This window comes from Drosophila pseudoobscura, chromosome 2 (genome assembly GCF_009870125.1).
Source record: "Drosophila pseudoobscura strain MV-25-SWS-2005 chromosome 2, UCI_Dpse_MV25, whole genome shotgun sequence".
Taxonomy (NCBI): domain Eukaryota; kingdom Metazoa; phylum Arthropoda; class Insecta; order Diptera; family Drosophilidae; genus Drosophila; species Drosophila pseudoobscura.
This window is the reverse complement of record NC_046679.1, coordinates 9,794,673-9,814,644: the sequence shown is the minus strand read 5'-3', so window position 1 is coordinate 9,814,644 and position 19,972 is coordinate 9,794,673. Positions and strand designations below refer to the sequence as shown.

At 46.2% G+C, this 19,972-nt stretch overlaps 3 protein-coding genes across 7 annotated transcripts in view; all 3 read right to left on the bottom strand.

The window, feature by feature from the left end:
- pnt (ETS transcription factor pointed) overlaps positions 1–1,599 on the bottom strand; it is a 71,372-nt gene extending 69,773 nt beyond the window's left edge. The window contains exon 1 of one of the 2 annotated variants that reach the window (XM_033377046.1): positions 741–1,599. The gene's annotated coding sequence lies outside the window, so the exon portion shown is untranslated. The remainder of the gene's footprint in view (positions 1–740) is intronic. The other variant, XM_015181607.2, reaches the window with a different exon arrangement.
- Positions 1,600–4,827: 3,228 nt separating this feature from the next.
- On the bottom strand, positions 4,828–11,552 carry sp3 (phosphatidylinositide phosphatase spermathreecae). 3 transcript variants are annotated; one of them, XM_001358305.5, is made up of 11 exons: positions 11,346–11,551; positions 9,652–9,880; positions 9,029–9,598; positions 8,610–8,975; positions 8,218–8,545; positions 8,087–8,157; positions 7,423–7,638; positions 6,920–7,156; positions 5,807–6,856; positions 5,162–5,306; positions 4,828–5,096 (listed from the first exon to the last, which is right to left on the bottom strand). In XM_001358305.5, exons 1-11 carry the CDS (start codon positions 11,440–11,442, stop codon positions 4,968–4,970), a joined length of 3,438 nt encoding a protein of 1,145 aa, XP_001358342.5. In that variant the 5' UTR covers positions 11,443–11,551; the 3' UTR covers positions 4,828–4,967. The 3 variants fall into 3 exon arrangements, with proteins under 3 accessions (XP_001358342.5, XP_003736437.2, XP_015037092.2); XM_003736389.3 differs by lacking the exon at positions 7,423–7,638 and having other exon boundaries at positions 11,346–11,550; XM_015181606.2 differs by lacking the exons at positions 4,828–5,096; positions 5,162–5,306; positions 5,807–6,856 and having other exon boundaries at positions 7,005–7,156; positions 7,278–7,638; positions 11,346–11,552.
- Positions 11,553–12,275: 723 nt separating this feature from the next.
- Positions 12,276–19,972, bottom strand: part of Mur89F (Mucin related 89F) — a 48,000-nt gene continuing 40,303 nt past the window's right edge. The window contains exons 5-7 of one of the 2 annotated variants that reach the window (XM_033385917.1): positions 17,446–18,499; positions 13,023–17,391; positions 12,276–12,952 (exon numbers count right to left, since the gene is read on the bottom strand). In XM_033385917.1, coding sequence (XP_033241808.1) covers positions 12,665–12,952; positions 13,023–17,391; positions 17,446–18,499 — 5,711 coding nt within the window. In that variant the 3' untranslated portion in view covers positions 12,276–12,664. Of the gene's footprint in view, positions 12,953–13,022; positions 18,500–19,972 lie in introns of both variants that reach the window. The other variant, XM_033385916.1, reaches the window with a different exon arrangement.

Here is a 19,972-nt window from a genome sequence, read left to right as displayed (position 1 = left end):
TAAATATCGTAAAAGTGGAATTTCGGCGGCACTTTTTCTAAAACAAACCAAAAGTGTGTTCCTATGAACCTAGAGAACCCTGTTTCGTTTCACTAATCCGGAGATTCATTCGTAGACCTAAGCTAAGATCAGTGTAATTATAGATTCCCGCAGGAATAACCCAATTATCCCATAACCCTTGACCCTTAAGCCTTGTTAGATCTTTCCGAAACGAAACTTCCCAAATGATAATCCCAGACAAGTATCACTTTGATGATATATTTGTTCACACATTGGGGTTTGGGTGATTGGGCGTGGGGAGAGGGGTAACCTTTCTCGTTGCAGATCAATGGCCAAGAAAAAAGCAATCAAAAATGGGTTCGGTTCGGGACCGGAAACTGTAAGAGGAACACAGTAGTAATTTCGATCGTTGGTTCCCACCACAAGGGTTGTGGAAGTGCACACAGATACACACTTACACTGTCACTCACTCTCTCTCTCTTGGCCATGAGTATCGGAATCAGTGGCAACAACCAATTCAAATTCTGTGGCAAGCAACGAGTTTTATAGGCAGCACAATCCTGGACTGAATCGAGCGGATAGTTAAGATCGCGCAGGGAAACCAGTTTTCCCCTAGATTCCGATTCCGATTCATTCAAGAAAACAGGCAACAGGCAGCGCACTCACACACACACACACACAATCACACACTCGAAAAGGGTTTACAGGGGGACTACTGTTTTTCAACACTTTACACTCACCGGCGGTGGGGGGGTTAATAAAATAGCGCCGGGTATAGACAAACGCCCCTCAAAAATGTGGTAGAAGGTTGAATTTCGTGTGGTTCGATTCTATTCTTTGCCTCTGGTTATCCGCTTCGCCGTGGTGTTCGTTCACTCTTTTTATTAGGGTATCTTCAAATTAATTACAGCTTCAAATTAGGCGCATAATCTTGATCGAAGCAGGATAGCTATCTCTCTTTCTCTTTCGGTGTACGGTATACGTGAGTGTCTCTGGAGGGGATCAGCAGGTTGATTAGGGCCCGTAAACGCGAAACCGTGGTTAGAGACAGAGAGGGGAAGAGCGCCGACAGATTACGTGCCTGAAACAAAGCGAACGAAAGGAAACACACACACAAGAAACAGCCGAGAGCCTCGGATTTAGTTCGGGCTTTAGTTCGGCTTATAAGAAGGAACGTTGGATGTCGATGTCGATGCCGATGCCGACGGATCAGAGGAGTGCGACCCACGCACACATAGAAAATCACACGCGAAACACACAAACACACTCACTCGCGATTGATGTATTTTTAAGCGCTTTTTGTGGTTTTTTGGTAGATTTTGTTTTGCTCGACCGATCTTGCGGCAGGGGTTTGTTTGTATAAACTTTTTATCTGTATTTTTTGACAGATATTCTATATAATATTTTCTGGTTTTCTATTGCACTTTCAGAAGAATCACTCGCGAGTCGCGATCGCTGTATGTTTTTGTTTTTCGAACACCTTAACCGTTATGACCGACCGACGCAAAAGAGAAAAATTGAGTGCGAAGCAGCAGGCAGCAACAGGCCAGCAATATCAGCCGCGACAGCGGCAGCGACGCCGACGCGTTTCTCGGGCACAAGTGAGCGGCAGAGAAGAGAGCAAAACGCAGAGAGAGAGATAAAGAGAGAAAAGGCAAGAAGAAGCAGCGACGCAACAACTGCGCCCCAGACTTAGGCTGGTCACTCTTTCCCTCCACTGATAACGACAGAATATAACAAAACGAAACGAAAATCGAGAGTATTTTGCACTGTGGACATGTGTGTGTGTGTCGTTACGTAGGGGTGTATGCATGTTCCGATTTGGCAAATCAACTTTTGTCAAACGCACAGCAACAACAAAATCAAGGAGAGCAGAACAAACGCGTGGGAGACTGAGAGAGCGGCTATTTTCTACACTGACACACACACAGGCACATTCTTGGGCGCAGCATGAGTAAAAAAGAAAATCAGAAAATCAGAATTACATATTTAGGCAACAAAAACAAATGCAATATGCGGCGGCGACAAATGCAAAAGCAAAAACAAAATCTGCGTGGTCAGAACTGTGTGTAAGTGCAAAAACACATACATACAAGCCGATTTATGAGCGTGCGCGTGTGTGTGTGGGCAATCATTTTTAGCAAGCATTGGCACAGTGGTCGCAAGACATTAAAGTAGTGGAGATAAATTGGATGAAGTGGGAAAAAAGCCTTGAAAATAGTTCATTGTACATATTGTATATTAGATCATTTAAATTTCCGTAACAACCAACGACAACCACTGTGCATTGGAAAGAGTCTTTGCCCAGAACTGGGACTCTACTGCCGCACACAGAAACAGGTTTATGTGTATGCACACATAGAGATACAAAAACAACACCAAAATAAGAGCCTCTGTTTTATTTTTTATATTCTGGCAACGCATTTCGCATAAATTACACACACACGAGCGTAAATACATGCATATGCAGGGGCGGCACAACCAGCTGCACCCAAAAGAGAAAAAGGGCAATAAGATTCGAAGTGATCCCTCGGACCGGGGCAGAGGCAGCCTTGCATAACGATACACACGTGCAACAAATATGGGGTTGCAGCGACGAGATTGTCAACTTCTCCTGTAATTAAATTGCTGCACAGGGGACGTATCCACCGGTGAACGAGACAAGTGCAGGGCGCACATAGCGAGAGCGGATTTCGAGAGAGCATGCGCAGCGGCGCTCTCTCTCTCTCTCTTTGCTGCCACTGCAGTTTTACTACTCGTGTAGGTGAGCCGGATTTTATGAATGAATGCGCTGGTGTGTGTAGTGTGATTTCGGCGAGGTAGTAAAAACTGGAATGGAAAATGAAAATTATAAAGAACTGCAGCGCACACACATGTCCAACAGAAGAACTAACTCAAGTGGTCAGCATGTGGGCCAGCTGCTTGGGCAAACTCGAAAGTACTAAACATAAACTGCAAATAAATCAATTACCATGAAATGTAAAATCTATTTTTAAATTGAGCACAATCGATTGTGTTGAGGCGCACAATGGTCGTTCGATAAGTGCAAGCCGATAAATACAATACCAGCAATTTTAGTATTAATCCCAAACGCACTAGTGCTTTTTTGTCCATTTGGCGCGCACTCGGCTCTTTTCGATCCCTTTGAATCTGGTAACGTTCTCTTTTTTGCTCTCTTTGAATCGGGTTGCTACACTGAGTCTCCATCAACAGGGGAAACATTCTGATACCGTAGGGAAAAGGATATTATTGAATTGCTGAAATATTTGTAATCCCAGGTATAATTAATGCAGAAACTAGACAGTCTCTCTGAGTCGCCCCTCCGTCCACATGGACTGCCTCTGCTGGGTGAAGATAGCTGCCGTTGGACTCTCAGGAGACGAAGGCGGTGGTCAAGGCCAAGCTGAGCTACGATCCCGTGGAGCTGGATTCCTGGCCGTAACAGGTGCTGGCCAACCACTCCGTGTCTGATGCTGTGGCAACGTACGAGCTCTACAACCCCAACCAATTAAGGACTGAATTGAAGCATTTAAACACAAATATAATTTCTATAATCGGTGGCGAATACATATGTTATTCAAATACATATTAATGATACATCAAATACACGCTATATACAAACACACTACGGAGAGTATACATATATCGCTCAAGCCCCCAGCTAAAAGTGTATAACCCTTCGAATTTTCGTTGAAATTACTGAAATCCTCTCAGTTTTCGTACATTATTTCTAATCCAATAAAATGGGTATTTGTTTTGTGTTTCGTGTAAAAAATTGGCATGCGCCAAGTCTTTTGTTTGTCTTTCTGGTTTCGTTTGTGGTAGTATGTGCTATATAGTATATAGTCTACCAACCTGAATGTACGTATAGCTGTTTGCGTTCATAAGCAAGGTGCCTGAAAGTCTTCTACACTAATTCTAAACTAATTGTAAGCCAGGGCCTAATAATAAATAATTGCGTCAAGCGTATGGGCATTTCCATTGTGGCGGTACGGCACGTATGACAAAATATTCCAAAAATGAGTCCAATTTCAACAAAGTTGTATTCCTATTTGCGCAGACATTAAGTATCCATAAATTCAGCAAAAAAATGAGAACAATCGAACGTAGGGGTTTAAAGACTTAAAACAAAACGGAAGTAGTTTTGGATCTTGGGTTACAAAATTTCAAGACCCTAAGAATTGGTTAGGACTAGCCATTATCATTATATATGAAGTATAGAGGTACAATTTTCCAAGGAATAAAATATAAAAACCTTTCCTTTTTTTTTGTATTTAAACCTTCAAGCCTGACGTTACGACATTTCGAGGTAATAAAAGTTTAAAAATATACCGTTAGCTGCTTTTTAGTAGGTTGAACATTTAACAGAGACTTTGTGGAATAAATTTGACCAAGAATCATCTTTCTTATAGGAAATAATAATACGTGAAAAATTACAAAATAAAATAAATAATTAACTTTTGCCAATTTTTATAGGTTTTTTACATTAAAGTTAATGAAATCATATGTCAACTGGTTAAATTTGTTGACTGTTAATAATTTATAAAATAATATCGGTACAGTACTATATGAAAAGGAGATTTGATTGACTTTTAATGGCTTGGTGGACCTTTTCGTCTTTGGGAAATGCCCATACTTGCATCTCAAAATCTACGTCTACTTTACGATTATGGGTGAATTTTCGATTTCGGTTAGCTTTAAGTTAGACACAAAAAAATGGAACTCCTACTACAGCATATGGTGCCATACCAATCACAAATACATGTTGTATGTCCTAATTCATCCAAGTATATGGAAAACGTTTTGTGTCTGCATTCTACTGTGTTGTTGTCATATGTCATATCAATGGAAGTGAAGTGCCTCGTACAACAAGTAGAACAATTAGAACAAACTATCATAAATATATATCACTTGCACTAATACATTAATAGGTGTAGAACTTGTGAACTACTGAGTTATTGTCCCGCTTATAGGGCTATCAATTTGGTTTTACACTTCTCGGCATCCCACAGTTCCAGCAGATGATCGCGCGAGTTGGGGCCGCGCTCTGGCGGAGAGTTCTCGGCCGACAGGGTGGTGGGCGAGAGAACGCCAGACTGCAGAGAGACAGGAAGAGAAAAGAGTCAGCGGATCAGAGATCTAGTGATCGAAACGGACTCACCTTTGTGGCTATCTTGCGGGGATCCAGGTTGAGACCAATGTTCTTGGCCAGCTTCGAGAGTGGACTGGTTAGCTGCTTCAATTTGTTGGCCTCTGAGTGGGTCGCCGGCAGGCCCAACGGCAGGCTAAGATCCCTGGCCCCGGCACTAGAAACGCGTCACACAAACACAATATTATCTTTTGCGAATAGAGTTTATTTTGAGCGCTTTTCGAGGGCAGTCAGAGTAGAGCCCCAAGGTATGAGGTTGTGTACGGAGCAGGCACAAATATTTCCATTTTTGTACAGTAATACATGCTAGTCTTAGGCATACGTATATGTAGTATTTATAACGTATAAAGGGTTTATCGTAATACTTTGAGTTGTATAATGTAATAAAAATTGCTGTCGATTTACATAAACACATTACAAAAAAATATCTACAACACCCAGAGAAAAAAGACCTGATCAATTAGTTATGAAAGTATATAAAATAAATAAAACACTAATTTCCATATATCTATGCTATTCTTCTCTGGGTGTACGAGGAGATTATATTGGCTAGTTAACAACATACAAAACAATAAAAAACGAGATTACAAATCACGAAGCTCAAATCAGGAAAGAAACATCTACTGCTGGCATAAACGTTAATTGTAGAATACCGACCTGGACAGCGGCTTGGCCTCCTCCGCCGCCTCGAACGCTTCGTGCGCCTCCACACAGATCTGGGGATTGGGCGTGAGTGGTCGTATGTGCGGTGCATTCTCCAGCAGGCCGGTGGGCAGACTGACATGATCCGTGACCGAGGTAATGGAAATGGTGAGCACATCCTCGGCCGTCTTGCACATGCTGTCCTTCTGCTCCAGCTGTCGCACTTCGTCCGACGATTCCCCCTTCTGATTGCCCATAACAATGCCCACCGATGGCAAGAACGCGTTCTCATTGTAGTTGCCCTTGTCCAGGGCTATCTCCACGTCGGAGTCCACCTCGGGCTCGTACAGACTGTTGTCGTGGTCTTCGGTGTCCGTGCTGCTGCTGGTGCTCGTGGCCCGTTGCTTGCCGCCCAGCGTGAACACTGCCTTTTCCGCCGCCTCCTGGCCAGGTTCGATTTGAGGATGGATTGTGGCTGCCATGTGCTGTTGCTGGGTGTGGCTTGAGGGCTTCTTGAAGGTCTGACCCAATTTCGAGAACTGACCGGCCACATTGGACAGAGCCTTGGAGCTGATTTGCACCAGCTGAGATTCAGACAGGTTCCGCGGCATCCCACCCTTGGGCACATCCAGCATGGGTACTTTGCTCTTCCGCCGCTGGAGCACGCCGCCCGTGACGAAGTGGACGTCCGTATTGCCGGCATTGTCCAAGGCGATGCGAAACATCTCCACAATGGAGCTGAGAGATTCGGCCAGCTCCTCCTGCGTCTTGATCACGTACGCCATGTTGTTGAAGAAGCGCAGATTGGCCGAGCGGAACATGTGGAAGTAGCCCTCCTGTTCGTCCACGCTGTAGTTCAGACGCAAACAGAGATGGGCCGGGGCCGGTCCCTGAAACATTTTCGTTTGCTGATGCATGCCCAGCTCTATGACGCGCAGCTGTTGCAGCTGCACCTTCTCGAAGCGCACAATTTTGTCCAGATGCGAGTCGTACTCGGCCACAATGTAGCAGTCGTCGGTAAGAAGCAATATGGAGTCCACCTCTGTTTCGCTGGCATCCCCAGAACTGCGAAAGAACAAACAGAATCATTCGATTGGAACAAATCGTGGGGGGGTAAATGCCACCCACCTTGGATCTGCATCGATTAGACCCCAGGCGCCAACGGGATACTGAGCAGAGCCCAGCAGCAGGCGGCGACAGTCCTCCACAAGCATTTTGGCATGTTCGGCATTCTCTGTGGCATCATTTTCATCGGGTGCTGCCTGACCGCCCAGAGCACTCAGCGATTCCGCGGAGACCTGGTTGCCCAGCATCAGATCGATGGTGGCCTGCCGATAAGAGTCCTTAAAGCGGGCCAAATAGTAGCTAAAAGATACAACAAAAATAGGTTAATAGTGCCCCAAATACAAGGCGAGATGATAAATAAAGAGGCGGATGCGCAGGTGATGGAAAGTGATGACATAATAAATGGGAAGAACAGAAATACCTTTTGCGAAATAAGAAACAAGGATATTGCAACAATTGGAGCAACTAATAAAAACTGTAACTTTCTGACTTCTTTAGCTTGGCCATCGACGCCATCTTCGGATTCGGATTCTGATTGTGATTGCGATGGCCTCTGATCTTCGCACCTGGTTGTGACGATGGATTCGAGCAACCTCAGCTCGGGTCCCAGCACGCCCACACCATAATAACCCCTGATGGGTGCTCGCGTCTCGGGCTTGAGTATCTGCAGTATCGTGCCCAGGACTTCATCCTCTTGCAGCTCTTCGGCCTGCCTCAAGTGGCCCAGCATCAGATCGATGATGCACTGGCGAAACGAGTCCGCAAAGTTTTGTATGAAAAAGCTACGAAGGAATAGTTTTGGGCACGGCATTAGCTATGGGTATATTCATTAAAAACAGTGGTACCCTTCCAGACAGAACCTTGGCAGGGTTTCGGTACATATGTATGTTATATATTTGTTTAGTTTTAGGATATGGGGGAAAAAAGCATGCAGCATTAGTAAATCTGATCGATGAATATGCGGCTGGTTTCTTGGTCTTCCAGACAGTTTTAATTATATTTTAATTTCAATTTGATTGATTGCCGCAAATGGGCAAAGGATTTGTTATGATGGCCAAGCGTTAATTTCAATTTCAATTCGCATCAAAACACACGCAAATGCTTAATTGGGGATCAAGTTCAAGTTCAAAATGGGGTAATGAGTGGCTGGTGTAATGGAAAAAAAGGTAAAGGCAGCAAAAGAGTACAAACAAAATAATGCTATCGTTTGAGCACGAGTATAGTACGCACCGATTGGCCGAGTTCATGCCGTCCTTCATCATGCCGCTGATTTTACGCTCCCCAGTCCGTGTGTAGTCTCCCTGCGGAGCAAATCACAAATGCATTTAAATGGATATCTTTTTCGATTTATGGATCTTCACCTTCAGGGCATTGGTGCCGGCATACTGTCTGCTTATGATGTCGCCATTGTTGGCCCACAGCACCATGAACGGGGACTTGAGCTGCTCGGGTATGGGCGTGTACGGCGGCGAGATACCCAGTTTGACGAGCTGCGACTCCAGCACCGCCTTGCCAATGGCCGTCTGCACCACATTGGTGCGATCCAAGCAATCCATGCAGTTCACACGAAACACTGACTTCTGATTGCAGATCATGCCGCGCTGATCGCGCCAGTGGAAGCCCATGGCGCCTGCCTCAGGGCCGACGGCATCAATCAGCGCCGAGACATTCTCGAAGCGCATGCCGCGGCTGCCACACAAACAAAAAGTAAGCGGCTAAGCGATCAGCTGCACGGCAAACGAGCATATCTTACCAGTAGTCGTGAAAGTCGAAGGTCACATAGATCATCAGCTCGTTGTTGTATTTAATCACATGATCGGCATAGGCATCTCCGATGAGCTTCTCCTTGCCACTTTGCTCCACCAGATTGACGATGCAGACACGGCCATAGGTCTCCAGCTCTTTGGTGAAATGCAGCTCAAAGGCTTGCTGGGTTTCGGCCACACCACGATCAAGGCGTGCCGGTGGCCGGTACTTGTAGCCGGGCTGGCTCCAATAGATCGGCACGGAACCGCGGACCTGCGTAAACGACAATTGATGGTGGCGGAAGGAGAGTATTTGCTCGGTTTCCACATAATTGGCACAATTTCCTTTCTCATCCACGCCCCGTCGCTTGTAGCTGTATGGAATATACATCAGTCATGAACGATTGAATGATTGAATGGTTATTACCGTGTTCCCGCCCGATGACGTGAGCGTCGCGACACCAAGGCCAGTGTGAAACACTCATTGCCAATGACACACGGCTCCACCTGCACAAATCCCTGAATGATGGGCAGTATCCATGTTTTATCATTCATTTTGAGTATATCCTGGATCATGTGCATGTTCCAGAAGAACCTCTCGTCCGGCTGCGGTTGGCTCTCCTCCATTTTGGCCTCATGCCGCTGCAGATTGTTGGTTATATCGCAATCGAAACTGAAGTAGAAACTGTCCGTGTCATCGAAGATCTTGTGCAGCTCCTCGGTGATCCGTCGCTCGATGTGCTTCGGCTCCCGTATGCCCACAGAGGACTTGACCTGCTTGGTGGCCAAATTGGCCGCCTGCTGTGTGGTGTTCTTGATGGTGTTCCCAGCACTCTTCACAGCGCCCCAGGTTTTATTCATGCCTTCGAAGAGCTTGGTGCTCTTCGAGGAGCCGCCGCCACTACCACCGCCGCCACCAGCACCCGAGGAAACGCTTGCATTGTTATTCTGCGCCGCTGCGGAGGCGCTGCTGTGAGTGGGCGTGGACTGGTTGCTTCTGCAATTAGTTATTAAATATTGTGTGATAAATGTGGATGGGATGTCACTTACTTGGCATGCTTGGTGCAGTTGGGCAAGTCAGTGTCTGGCTCCTCGGCACTCAGTATGCAAATGGACTTGATCTTGTACACCAAATGCGGTGGATAGAGCACGCCCACGGCAGTCGCCTCCTTGACCACGACCAAGTGCGGATCGTAGACATTCGGCAGCGAGATGACGCCCACAATTCCATGCGTTACTCCAATGCATTCAATGTCATCCACAGAGCTGAGATCCCATCCTACAAGGGGTAAGGTAATGTCGTTTGAGTGCCAACAATCAGTAAAATCGAATTGTCGCTGTCTAATGGCAATGACCGCTTTATGCTTGTTAGCTTTAATTGGTATTTGATTAGCTGTGGGCCACGTTTACGCCCCCTTTGTGTGCGACAATCTACAGTTACTGTTACTGGTCACTGGAGGCAAGAATCATATGCACAGTAAACACAAATAACTAATAACGAGGCAAGGACAAAGTCAATATCCCCACCCAAGGATCTGCCCGAGTGGTTGGGACTGCACGTAAGTACGTGTTTGCGTGCTTCCACGGGCCTGCCCTGCTCATTACTGGAACACGCAACCGAACACTTTTGCAGCCACGACAAGAAAGTGGGCGGGAAAGTGCACTTTGCGGGCCACCCACATGGAAATCCTTGGGCATCCGACGGCTCTGCTCTCCATGGCAGGGCTCTACAAATTGCCTACATTCCCTTTCTTCTATCTTATCATACGGCTAAGGTTTATCTGGTTTTTAGAGGGAGATATGACCGGTAGCTGTCTGAATAAAACAAAATTTGGTGGAAAACGTTTTGCGGTAGTCAAAAAAATCAATAGCAAAAGATAGTTGGGGACTACTAAATAATAAATTATGTCAAGACAGCCCCATTTCGTCGTCGTGCGGACAAAACATTTTCGGGAAAAAGCGAAAACGGAAGCGTTGACCTTGACAAAGATTTATGGGTTGTATGTTCTAGAGACAAAGGAACGGGGATAGGATAGGGAATCCAAGAACCCATAAACACGCCTTGCAACAGCAGTTCTGGGAAGTGTAATCAAAACGGGAGTTAAATGCAACACGCGCGACTGAGTTGCGTGCCACAGAAATGGATCCACACTGTAATTACGGGACAATAAACAAGCAATTAGCGGGAAGAGTCCTGTCCACGGCACACTCTTTAAAGGGTATTAACCGAGACTGTCAATAAAAAGGCACTGGCTGCTGTTGGGCGGAAAAGTGGGTGGAAAAACCTTCACAGCCAACAAGTCTGATGGAGATTGTGGAGAAATGTATTTATAGAACGCAGTGAGCGGATGATAAACATACTGCGTTAGAAACTGCGGCCCCATTAACGCCAAATACGAGATAAAAGCATCGCATATATGTACATATGTAGGAGATATATACTATATTCGGATTACAGGCAACGTTTGCGTGTTTAATCATCCACTCAAACATTGAGTCACTTAGAGCCCAAAGCAGAGGCGACTATGAATCCTAGAGTCAGCCCCACCGCAGCCTTGACATTGACTAAAATCTAGAGCATTGCATTCTTCTCAACGACAGCGAAGGCAGCTGCACTGCTGATTCAACACAATTTATACGTCGGCCCGTCACCATTATCAAGTTTATGTGGCTTCAATTGATTCATTAATAAATATTAATGAAACAATGGATGCGTAATTTGTACAATGAACATTTATTATTACCCGCTTTGATTGCAAACTCCGACGTCTTGCGATTCCACCACAAACTCTTGTCGCGCTTCACGAATATGTAGTGCGAATCGGTCTGAAACACCTCCATGCTTGGCCGAGTATTTTGCTATTTTATTTGCGACATTATTTTTCCACTTAATTGTTTACGAAATACGACCAGTGTTGCCGCGCACTTATGGGTCAAAAATACCTCAGAAATACACCAAAATATATCGTCTCACTTTTCACATATTTCGATGAAAAACGAGCTTAGCCCACTTAAGCCCCCTTTATTTAAACAGAATAACAACTTGAGCTAAGCCGCGGAATATCATAATAATAATAATAATTACCATAATTACCCCTGTAGGTCCCATCTATCTTTAATATTTGACTAGAAAAAGACCACGATAACTTTCACCTGAACCTTGTTAAAAATTCTTCAAGATTCATAATTTTCTTGGAGCGTATAAAAATATAAAGGGTTAATTGTCCTCTGTCCGTGATCGGAAGCCAAATTCATCAATTTTGATATTCGATTTGATATAAATAGCTAGACAGGACCCTCAGCCAAGCCCACATAGTTTTACCCCATTCATGAATTAATTTTCTTCTTGACTGGCTTGTTTTAAATACATTCTTTTATTGGGTTTTGTCTAAAAACCAGGCTTTACGGAAAAAGGTCAAACAAATAAAAAGTAAGAGGGTAATCGTTCCTATTGCTCAATTTTGATATTCCGTGGAATAATGCTGGTAAAATATCAATATTATTAGATCAAAGTTTGTTTATTCCTGTCCGATTGGCGCTATACATATTTTTTATTCTTGTCCGGCAAGGGGCAACACAATTTGTATATTCGCAGCTGACAAAACAAGCTTTTTAGCAGGAGATCTTCCAAAAAATGCAGTCGACATAATTTTCTTTATATTATATTTATTACAAATTTTAAGCATAGCTTAGATATATGTATATGGCTTTCTGGACGTACATATGTTTACAAATATATACATATGTGAGTACAATTATTATTTACTGCCTGTCAAATGTAGAAAGAAATCTAAAAAAAATAGTTTATTGAAATGCATTAAACACTACATAAATGATAATGTAAATCCCAGGGCTTGCACATCAACTGTGTGATTTGGCCAATCACTAACTTTACCGACACCAGATATTTTTGTATTAATCCCAGCTTAACGTACTGTAATTTTCCTACGTCTTAATCTAACACTTCTGACCGATCATTTGCTGCGCCAGCTGTTCACCTCGGACGATGACGCTGGCGCAGCAAGCAATTGCGGATCTTTTAGAAAAACTAAACTAATACTACTTAAATACGCAGACTGCGACGCCTATGGCCAATGTTGAGCCACTCCAGCGGCACGTTGCCGCCCACATTGTAGGTGGTGGGGGTGCAGTTCATCAGCTTCCTGGCTGGCTCGCAGCGGCGACTCACGTTCCAGTAGGCAAAGCCCTGCGGACAGCGGTAGATTTGGCCTTCGATGCGACCCGTCTGCTCCGAGTAGCCGCACTTGACGAACAGCTGGCTGCACTCATCCTCGTTCAGGGCAAAGTGTCCCTCGTCGGGACAAAGTGGAGATGTGGTGCTTATTTGTATCTGTTCGTAAAGAAAAAAAAGAAGGCCGTGGTAATATTGTAAAATGCTTAGGAGAGTAACGGTGACGTACCATATTCTGGCGACGCGTTTGGTCCTCGAACAGGTTGGGGTTAGTCCTCTTCTGACCCTTGTTGCAGGTGTCGCCCGCCTCGGGCTTGCCGCAGCTACACGACTTGTCCTGGTATACTGTTCCATTGGGGCATTGGAACACCACAATGTTCAGGTCGTTGCTGTCCGCGTTCTCGCTGCACTGATAGAACATGCCGCAGTTCTCTGGGTGGCGTCGGAAGCCGGTGGGGCAAACGTACAAATTCTGTCCTGGGCCTGTGGTGGGACATGGCTGAGTGCCATTCGAACTAGTTGATGGGGTAGATGAAGTAGTTGTGATTACTTCCGTCGTTGTGGGTTCAGTTGTTCCAGTAGTTGTTGTGTCGATCGGGGAAGTAGAAGTCGTGGTTTCTGACTGGGTTGTCGTTTCTGGCTTTGATGACTGGGTCGTGGTTGGCTTTGGGTACTGGGTTGTCGTTTCTGGCTTTGGTGACTGGGTCGTCGTTTCGGTGGATCCAGTAGTGCTCGGTTCAGTGGTCTCCTCCGGGTAGACTGTAGTCGTAGTGGGTGATCCTGTAGTAGAGCTAGAGCAATTTCCCGACACTTGATCCGCGTAGTTACAGGTGTCTGCAGACGTATCCCACACTGTACCGTTGGGGCATTTGAAGCTGTATACTTGATATTTCCCATTCTTGCTACCATCCACGCAGCGATAGTAGTGACTGCAGTCTTCGGGATCAGCGAAAAAGCCCTCTGCGGTGCAGTTGTAGTTCGTTTCTGGCTCTGGCTCCGGAATATTGGTAGTTGTTGGTTCTGCGGTGGTAGTGGAGGGCTTATAGCCTGGACTAGATGTTGTAGTCGTATCTTCTTGATTAGTAGTAGTTGTTGATTCATTCGAAACATTGGTTGTTTCTGTGGTTGGTTCTGGGGTAGGTTTTGGGGTGGGTTTTTCACTTTCTGTGGTTGTTTCCGGTTTCGGTTTTGTGGTGGGTTTTTCAGTTTCTGTGGTTGTTTCCGGTGTTGGTTTTGTGGTGGGTTTTTCAGTTCCTGTGGTTGTTTCCGGTGTTGGTTTTGTGGTGGGTTTTTCAGTTCCTGTAGTTGTAGGTGGACCTTCTGGTTTGGGTGTTGGTGTCGTCTCAGGTTCCTTAGGGCTCTCAGTCACCGTACTCTCCGTCTCCGTTGGTGTAGTGGATGTATAAATCGTGGTCGTGGTGGTTGGTGGCTCCGTTGTCGTCGACGGTAACTTTGAGCACCTCGGTATATTCGCCATGTAATCACAAGTCTGGACATCTTCGTTCCATCCCGTACCCTGGGGGCATGTGAAGTTGTACCTTCTGTAGGAGTTGCCAGCGTTTATGCATCGATAGTACTTTCGGCAATCCTCGGGATCAGCCATATAACCCTCGCCCTCACATTCCGTACCAGCTGGCAGCGGCTTCATCGTGGTTGTGGATGGGTTCATCGTGGTAGTTACAGGCTCTGAGGTTTCTGTGCTGCCAGTTGATCCCGATCCCGTCGTTGATGTCATAGTTGTGCTGGGTATATCTGTGGTAGTGCTTGGCGGGGAAATAGTCGTAGTCGTTATTTCCGTTGTGGTGGAGGGTGTTGTCGGGATCATTGTGGTCGTCGGTGGGGTCGATGCTTCGGTCGTCGTTGTCTCGTTTGTCGTCTCACATGGAGGCCTCTCTGCTGTTATTGTGGTATTGCAGTTGTTAAAGTTGTGGTTGCATGTTTGAAGGTCCTGATCCCAGACAGTTCCGGCTCCACATTGGAAAGGTATCTGAGTGAAGCCACCTTTGCCATTGCTAACACAACGATAGAACTTGGAACAGTTGTTAGGATCGGCCATAAATCCTTCGGACCTGCACTGTCCATCGGTGTTGGGGGAGCTCGTCGAAGTTGGTGGAGATGTGGATGAGGATGGAGATGGTTGAGATGTCGTAGGTCGCGATGTGGTAGGTCCCGATGTGGTAGGACGCGATGTGGAAGGTCGGGACGTGGATGTTGGGGATGATGATGGTCGAGATGTCGTTGGTCGCGATGTGGTAGGTCCCGATGAGGTAGGACGCGATGTGGAAGGTCGGGACGTGGATGTTGTGGATGATGATGGTCGAGATGTCGAAGGTCGGGCTGTGGAAGTTGAAATTGTGGTTGGTCTTTGTGTCGTCGAAGGTGTAGCGGAGCCACCGCATCCCTTGACTGCCCAAGCATGGTTACAGCTCTGGATTTGAGCATCCCAGACCGTGCCAGGACCGCAAGTGAAGGGAATCATGCTGAAGCCACCTCTGTCGTTATCCACGCAGCGATAGAACTTTGCACAGTTCGTCTGATCCCCAATAAACTGTCCATTTTGTGTGCACGTCTCTGAGGGATTTGATGGAGTGGGGCTAGTGACCACACTACTGCTGCCGCTACTGCTTGATCCTTGATTCGAACTGCTAGAGGTCGATGAAGATGACCCCTGATTGTTATTATTATTACTAGTGGATGAAGAGGTTGTCGATGATGACGTTGAGGATGATGAGGTTGATGATTCATTGCCAGAGGAGGAGCCGCCATTTGATGAGGAACCACTGGTAGAGGAGGAGCCCTGGTTCGACGAGGAACCGCTGTTGGATGTGGAACCTCCCGTTGTTGAAGAGGATGTGGAACTTGTGCTATTGGATGATGTTGAGCCTGTGACCTTTTTGCATTTCATCGGCTGGCTTTGTATTTGACTGGGATGGTTGCAGCTGTTGGCCTCTGGGTCCCAGAGGGTGTTGGGCGGACAGGTGAACGATACCTTCGTGAATCCACCTTTGCCATTGTCCACGCAGCGGTAGAATTTGGCACAGTTTTCTTTGTCCGCAAGGAATGTTTCCTCACTTTCGCACTTTTCAGCTGGCTTGAACGGTTTCTGAGTTGTCGTTGTAGATGAAGAACCTTCGGTGGATGAGGATGAGCTCTGGTTTGACGTTGATGACTCTGAAGAACTCTGATTAGAGGATGATGATCCCTGAGTGCTGGATTCTGTAGATGAAGAAGAGCTCTGGTTGGAGGAGGAACCCTGGCTTGAAGATGTAGATCCTTGGTTATTGGAAGTTTCGGTTGAGGAAGAAGAACCTTGGTTATTAGCAGACGATGATCCTTGGGTGGAAGACGAAGATCCTTGGTTGGAAGATGAAGATCCCTGGTTGGAAGACGATGATCCCTGGTTCGAAGCCGATGATCCTTGGTTAGAAGATGAGGATCCTTGGTTAGAGGACGAAGATCCTTGGTTAGAGGACGAAGATCCCTGGTTGGAAGACGATGATCCCTGGTTGGAAGACGATGATCCTTGGTTAGAAGATGATGATCCTTGGTTGGAGGACGATGATCCTTGGTTAGAGGACGAAGAGCCCTGGTTGGAAGACGATGATCCTTGGTTAGAAGATGACGATGATCCTTGGCTAGAAGATCCCTGGCTGCTTGATCCTTGATTGGACGAACTTCCACTACCACTTGCCATAGCCCTGCATTGCTCCTTCTGCACATCCGTTGGATGGTTGCAGCCCTTGGTGTCGGGATCCCAAACCGTTCCCGGCGAACAGTCAAAGGGTACCGTGTCGAAACCACCATTACCATTCTCTACACAGCGATAGAATCGTGCGCAATCTGTCTTGTCAGCCAAATATGTTTCCGTATCCTTGCATTCGCCTTCGGGATTCGATGGCTTCGAAGTCGAAGTTGCTTGTGTGCTGGAACTTTCAGTGCTTGTGGATGATCCCTGATTGCTGGAAGTGGATGAAGTAGTCGAGCTCTGCTGATTGTTGGAGGTGGACGAGGAAGATGAGCCTTGATTAGCAGATTGATTGCTTGATGAGCCTTGATTGCTGCCTTGACTGGATGACTGGTTGCTGGATGAGCCTTGATTACTGGAGGATTGCTGATTGCTGCCTGATGCGGTAGTGCTCTCCTGGCTGCTGCCTGATTGATTATTATTGCTGGAACTGCTGGAACTGCCCGATTGATTGCCGCTCGATGAGGAACTTTGATTGTTGCCACTGGATTGCTGGCCACTTGCAGAGCCCGATCCTATATTACATTTCTTCTTTTGGTCTTCGCTAGGTAAATCGCAGACTTTCTCATCTTGGTTCCACACAGTCCCGGGTCCGCAGGTGAATGGCACTTGCTCCAGGTTTCCATTGCCATCTAGACGACATCTGTAGAACTTGGCGCAATCTTTTTGATCCGGTATGTAGGTGTTTTCATCCTCACATTCAGTGGGTGCGGGTTTGTTGACGCCTCCACCTTCGGTGGATGAGCTGTTGGAACCACTAGACGAGCTCTGATTACTGCCAGAACCTTGATTATTGCTGGAGGATTGAGTGCTGCCAGAGCTTTGATTGCTTCCAGAGCTTTGATTGCTTCCAGAGCTTTGATTATTGTTTGAGCTTTGATTACTGTTCGAAGATTGGTTGTTTCCTGAGCTTTGATTGCTGCCAGAGCTTTGGCTACTGCCTGAGCTTTGGTTCTGGTTGTTGCTAGAGCTTCCGTTGGACTGGTTGCTTCCCGAGCTTTGGTTGCTGTTTGAGCTTTGATTCGAGGAGCCCGTGCTCGATTGCTGGTTGCTGCTCGACGTGGACGACTCCTGGTTTGAGCTCGAGCTAGAGCTTGATGTGGATGAACTTTGGGAGGACGAGGAGCTCGTCGATGAGCTCTGCTGGCTGCTGGACATGTTGGACGACGACGTGGAGTTCTGATAGCTGGACTGCGATGACTGTGTTGATGTTTGGCCTGCATAATAGCCGTCGTTCTGGGGCTCGGACTGGGCCTGATTGTGGCACCCGCCATTAGCACGTACATCAAACATATGGTTGCACGACTGTAGGGATTCGTCCCAGGCTGTGCCGTCCGAGCAGCGAAAACCGATTTTATTATAGCCCCTGCCATTCGAGATGCAGCGATAAAACACGGTGCAGTCACTGGGATCACTCATAAATCCATCATCCCGGCACACCACCTCATCGGCCCCCTCCTCCCCCGACACCGCGGCGCGTAAAGATGATGAGCTGGAGCTCGAGAAGGATATGACCGAAACACCACTGAGTCCTGTCAGGCCGTAATTTGTCGGCAACTGATTTGCCGTCGCATAGGTGCGCAGCTCATTGGCGGCGGGTGTGACGGCACCGTTAAGCAGCGCATTATGGTCATCCTCTTGGCCATCATTGACGAGTCCATCATAGCCATCCGAGCCGTCACCCAGAGCCCCCATGCTGCCGTCAATTTCGTTCAACTGGTCCACGCACTCGTCCCGCCCGGCCATCGTTGGGGGCAGGCACATGCGAAGGGTGCGCGAGAAGACCGTGTTCTCCTTACAAGCGAGCATATACGGCCGGATGTACTGCTCCGTGCGCTGCTCGCAGCGGTAGTAGATGCGGCAGTCATAGTCGTCGGCAAACAGACCCTCGCCCGGACAGTAGAAGGCCACGTCCACGCTTTGGGCCAGCGAGCTCCCACGGATTGATGAAGATGGAATGTCTGTAATAAAAGTCAGGGGATGAACGTTTTAGTTAGTTGAGTTTTCGGAGAGGCTCGATTAAGCGACTAAATTATCTACACTGCAAGAAAAAAAGTATGCTAAAGAAGAAAAAGTATTTTGAGAACACAATTCTAGAGTGTGGAAAGCTTTTTCGCCAGTGCAGTGTCTATCGGGCACCAAATTCCGTTTGGTTGCAGAATGAAGGTAGGAAGGTAGGTATTTTGAATGCAATTAACTAATCTTGGAAATAATTATTTGTCTTTGACTCTCGACCATTTATATTTGAATGCGACCTCATAGGACCAGTATCATAACCCTTATAATAGCCTATTTGTAATCGCCCGCTGGAACAAACCATTGAACTGAAACTTCCTGTCACAACTGCTCGCATCTGCAATCATTATTATATATGTACATACATACATACATAGGTGCATACATATGTACATATGTATGTAAATATATTTTGCTCAATTTCGTTTGACATTTTGTGTGTGCGCTCGTCTTTCGTTTTTCGTTGCGGGATTTTTAGCGCTGTCAAAATAAAATTGATAATTTATTGTCATTCAATGTGCGAGAGTCCTCTTTTTTGTTGGCTTTGTTTTTATTCGTGCCCCGGCGCTGCCTTCCAATAAATTTAAATGCATTTATGGCCGTTACAGCGGAACAAATTCATTTTGAAAATGAATTGTGGGTGTGTGTGGTGCGGGGCCTGGTTTTTTTTCGGGATGTTTTCATTCAGCTTTACAGTGGTTTTGCCCGACTCTTTTTGGTAAGTGTTGTGTGGTGCCCGACCGAGTTGCTGTTGCGGCATGTAAATCGGGGGAGGGAGAGCGGGGCGTTCTGCTGGGAAAAATTGTAAACGCTCGGCTAAAAATTAGACCGGGTCTAGGCATAAATTTACATCAGTCACAGTCTGATATATTTGATTTCGTTTTTTCTCTCTTCCTCACATTATTATTATTATTATTATTGGAGCATGTGAGCCTGGCCAATGGTTTATGGCTCAAATGGCCCGGAGCCATATATTCCCGATGAAAATTGCCAAATATAATGGTCATAAAATTTAATTATACCAAATGTGCCTAAGCAGGAACAACGTTAATATTTTTAAGCCAAAGCAATAGGAAGATGAGATGGAGCGATGTTTAGAAACGAATGAAAAATTCCACATTAAACCAAGATGACCTGTGGCATTTTTGAAGTATTTATATATTTTGTATTCGCTGAAGACTCCTTAAATTTGAATTTTAAAGCCCCCTTGCAGAGCGGAACCGAAAATCTAGTAAACTAATTTAACAGAACGCTTCACAGCACAGGGACTGGCTGGCCGGCTGGCTGGATGGCTGGATGGTTGCTCGTGGGCAAACAAACATAAAGTTTCAATTTGTACACGAAAGCCCAAAAATGCTAAACCCATTACACAGATAGAGGCCGTGGAAGGGAAGGGTGTACGAGTGGGCCTGGAGTGT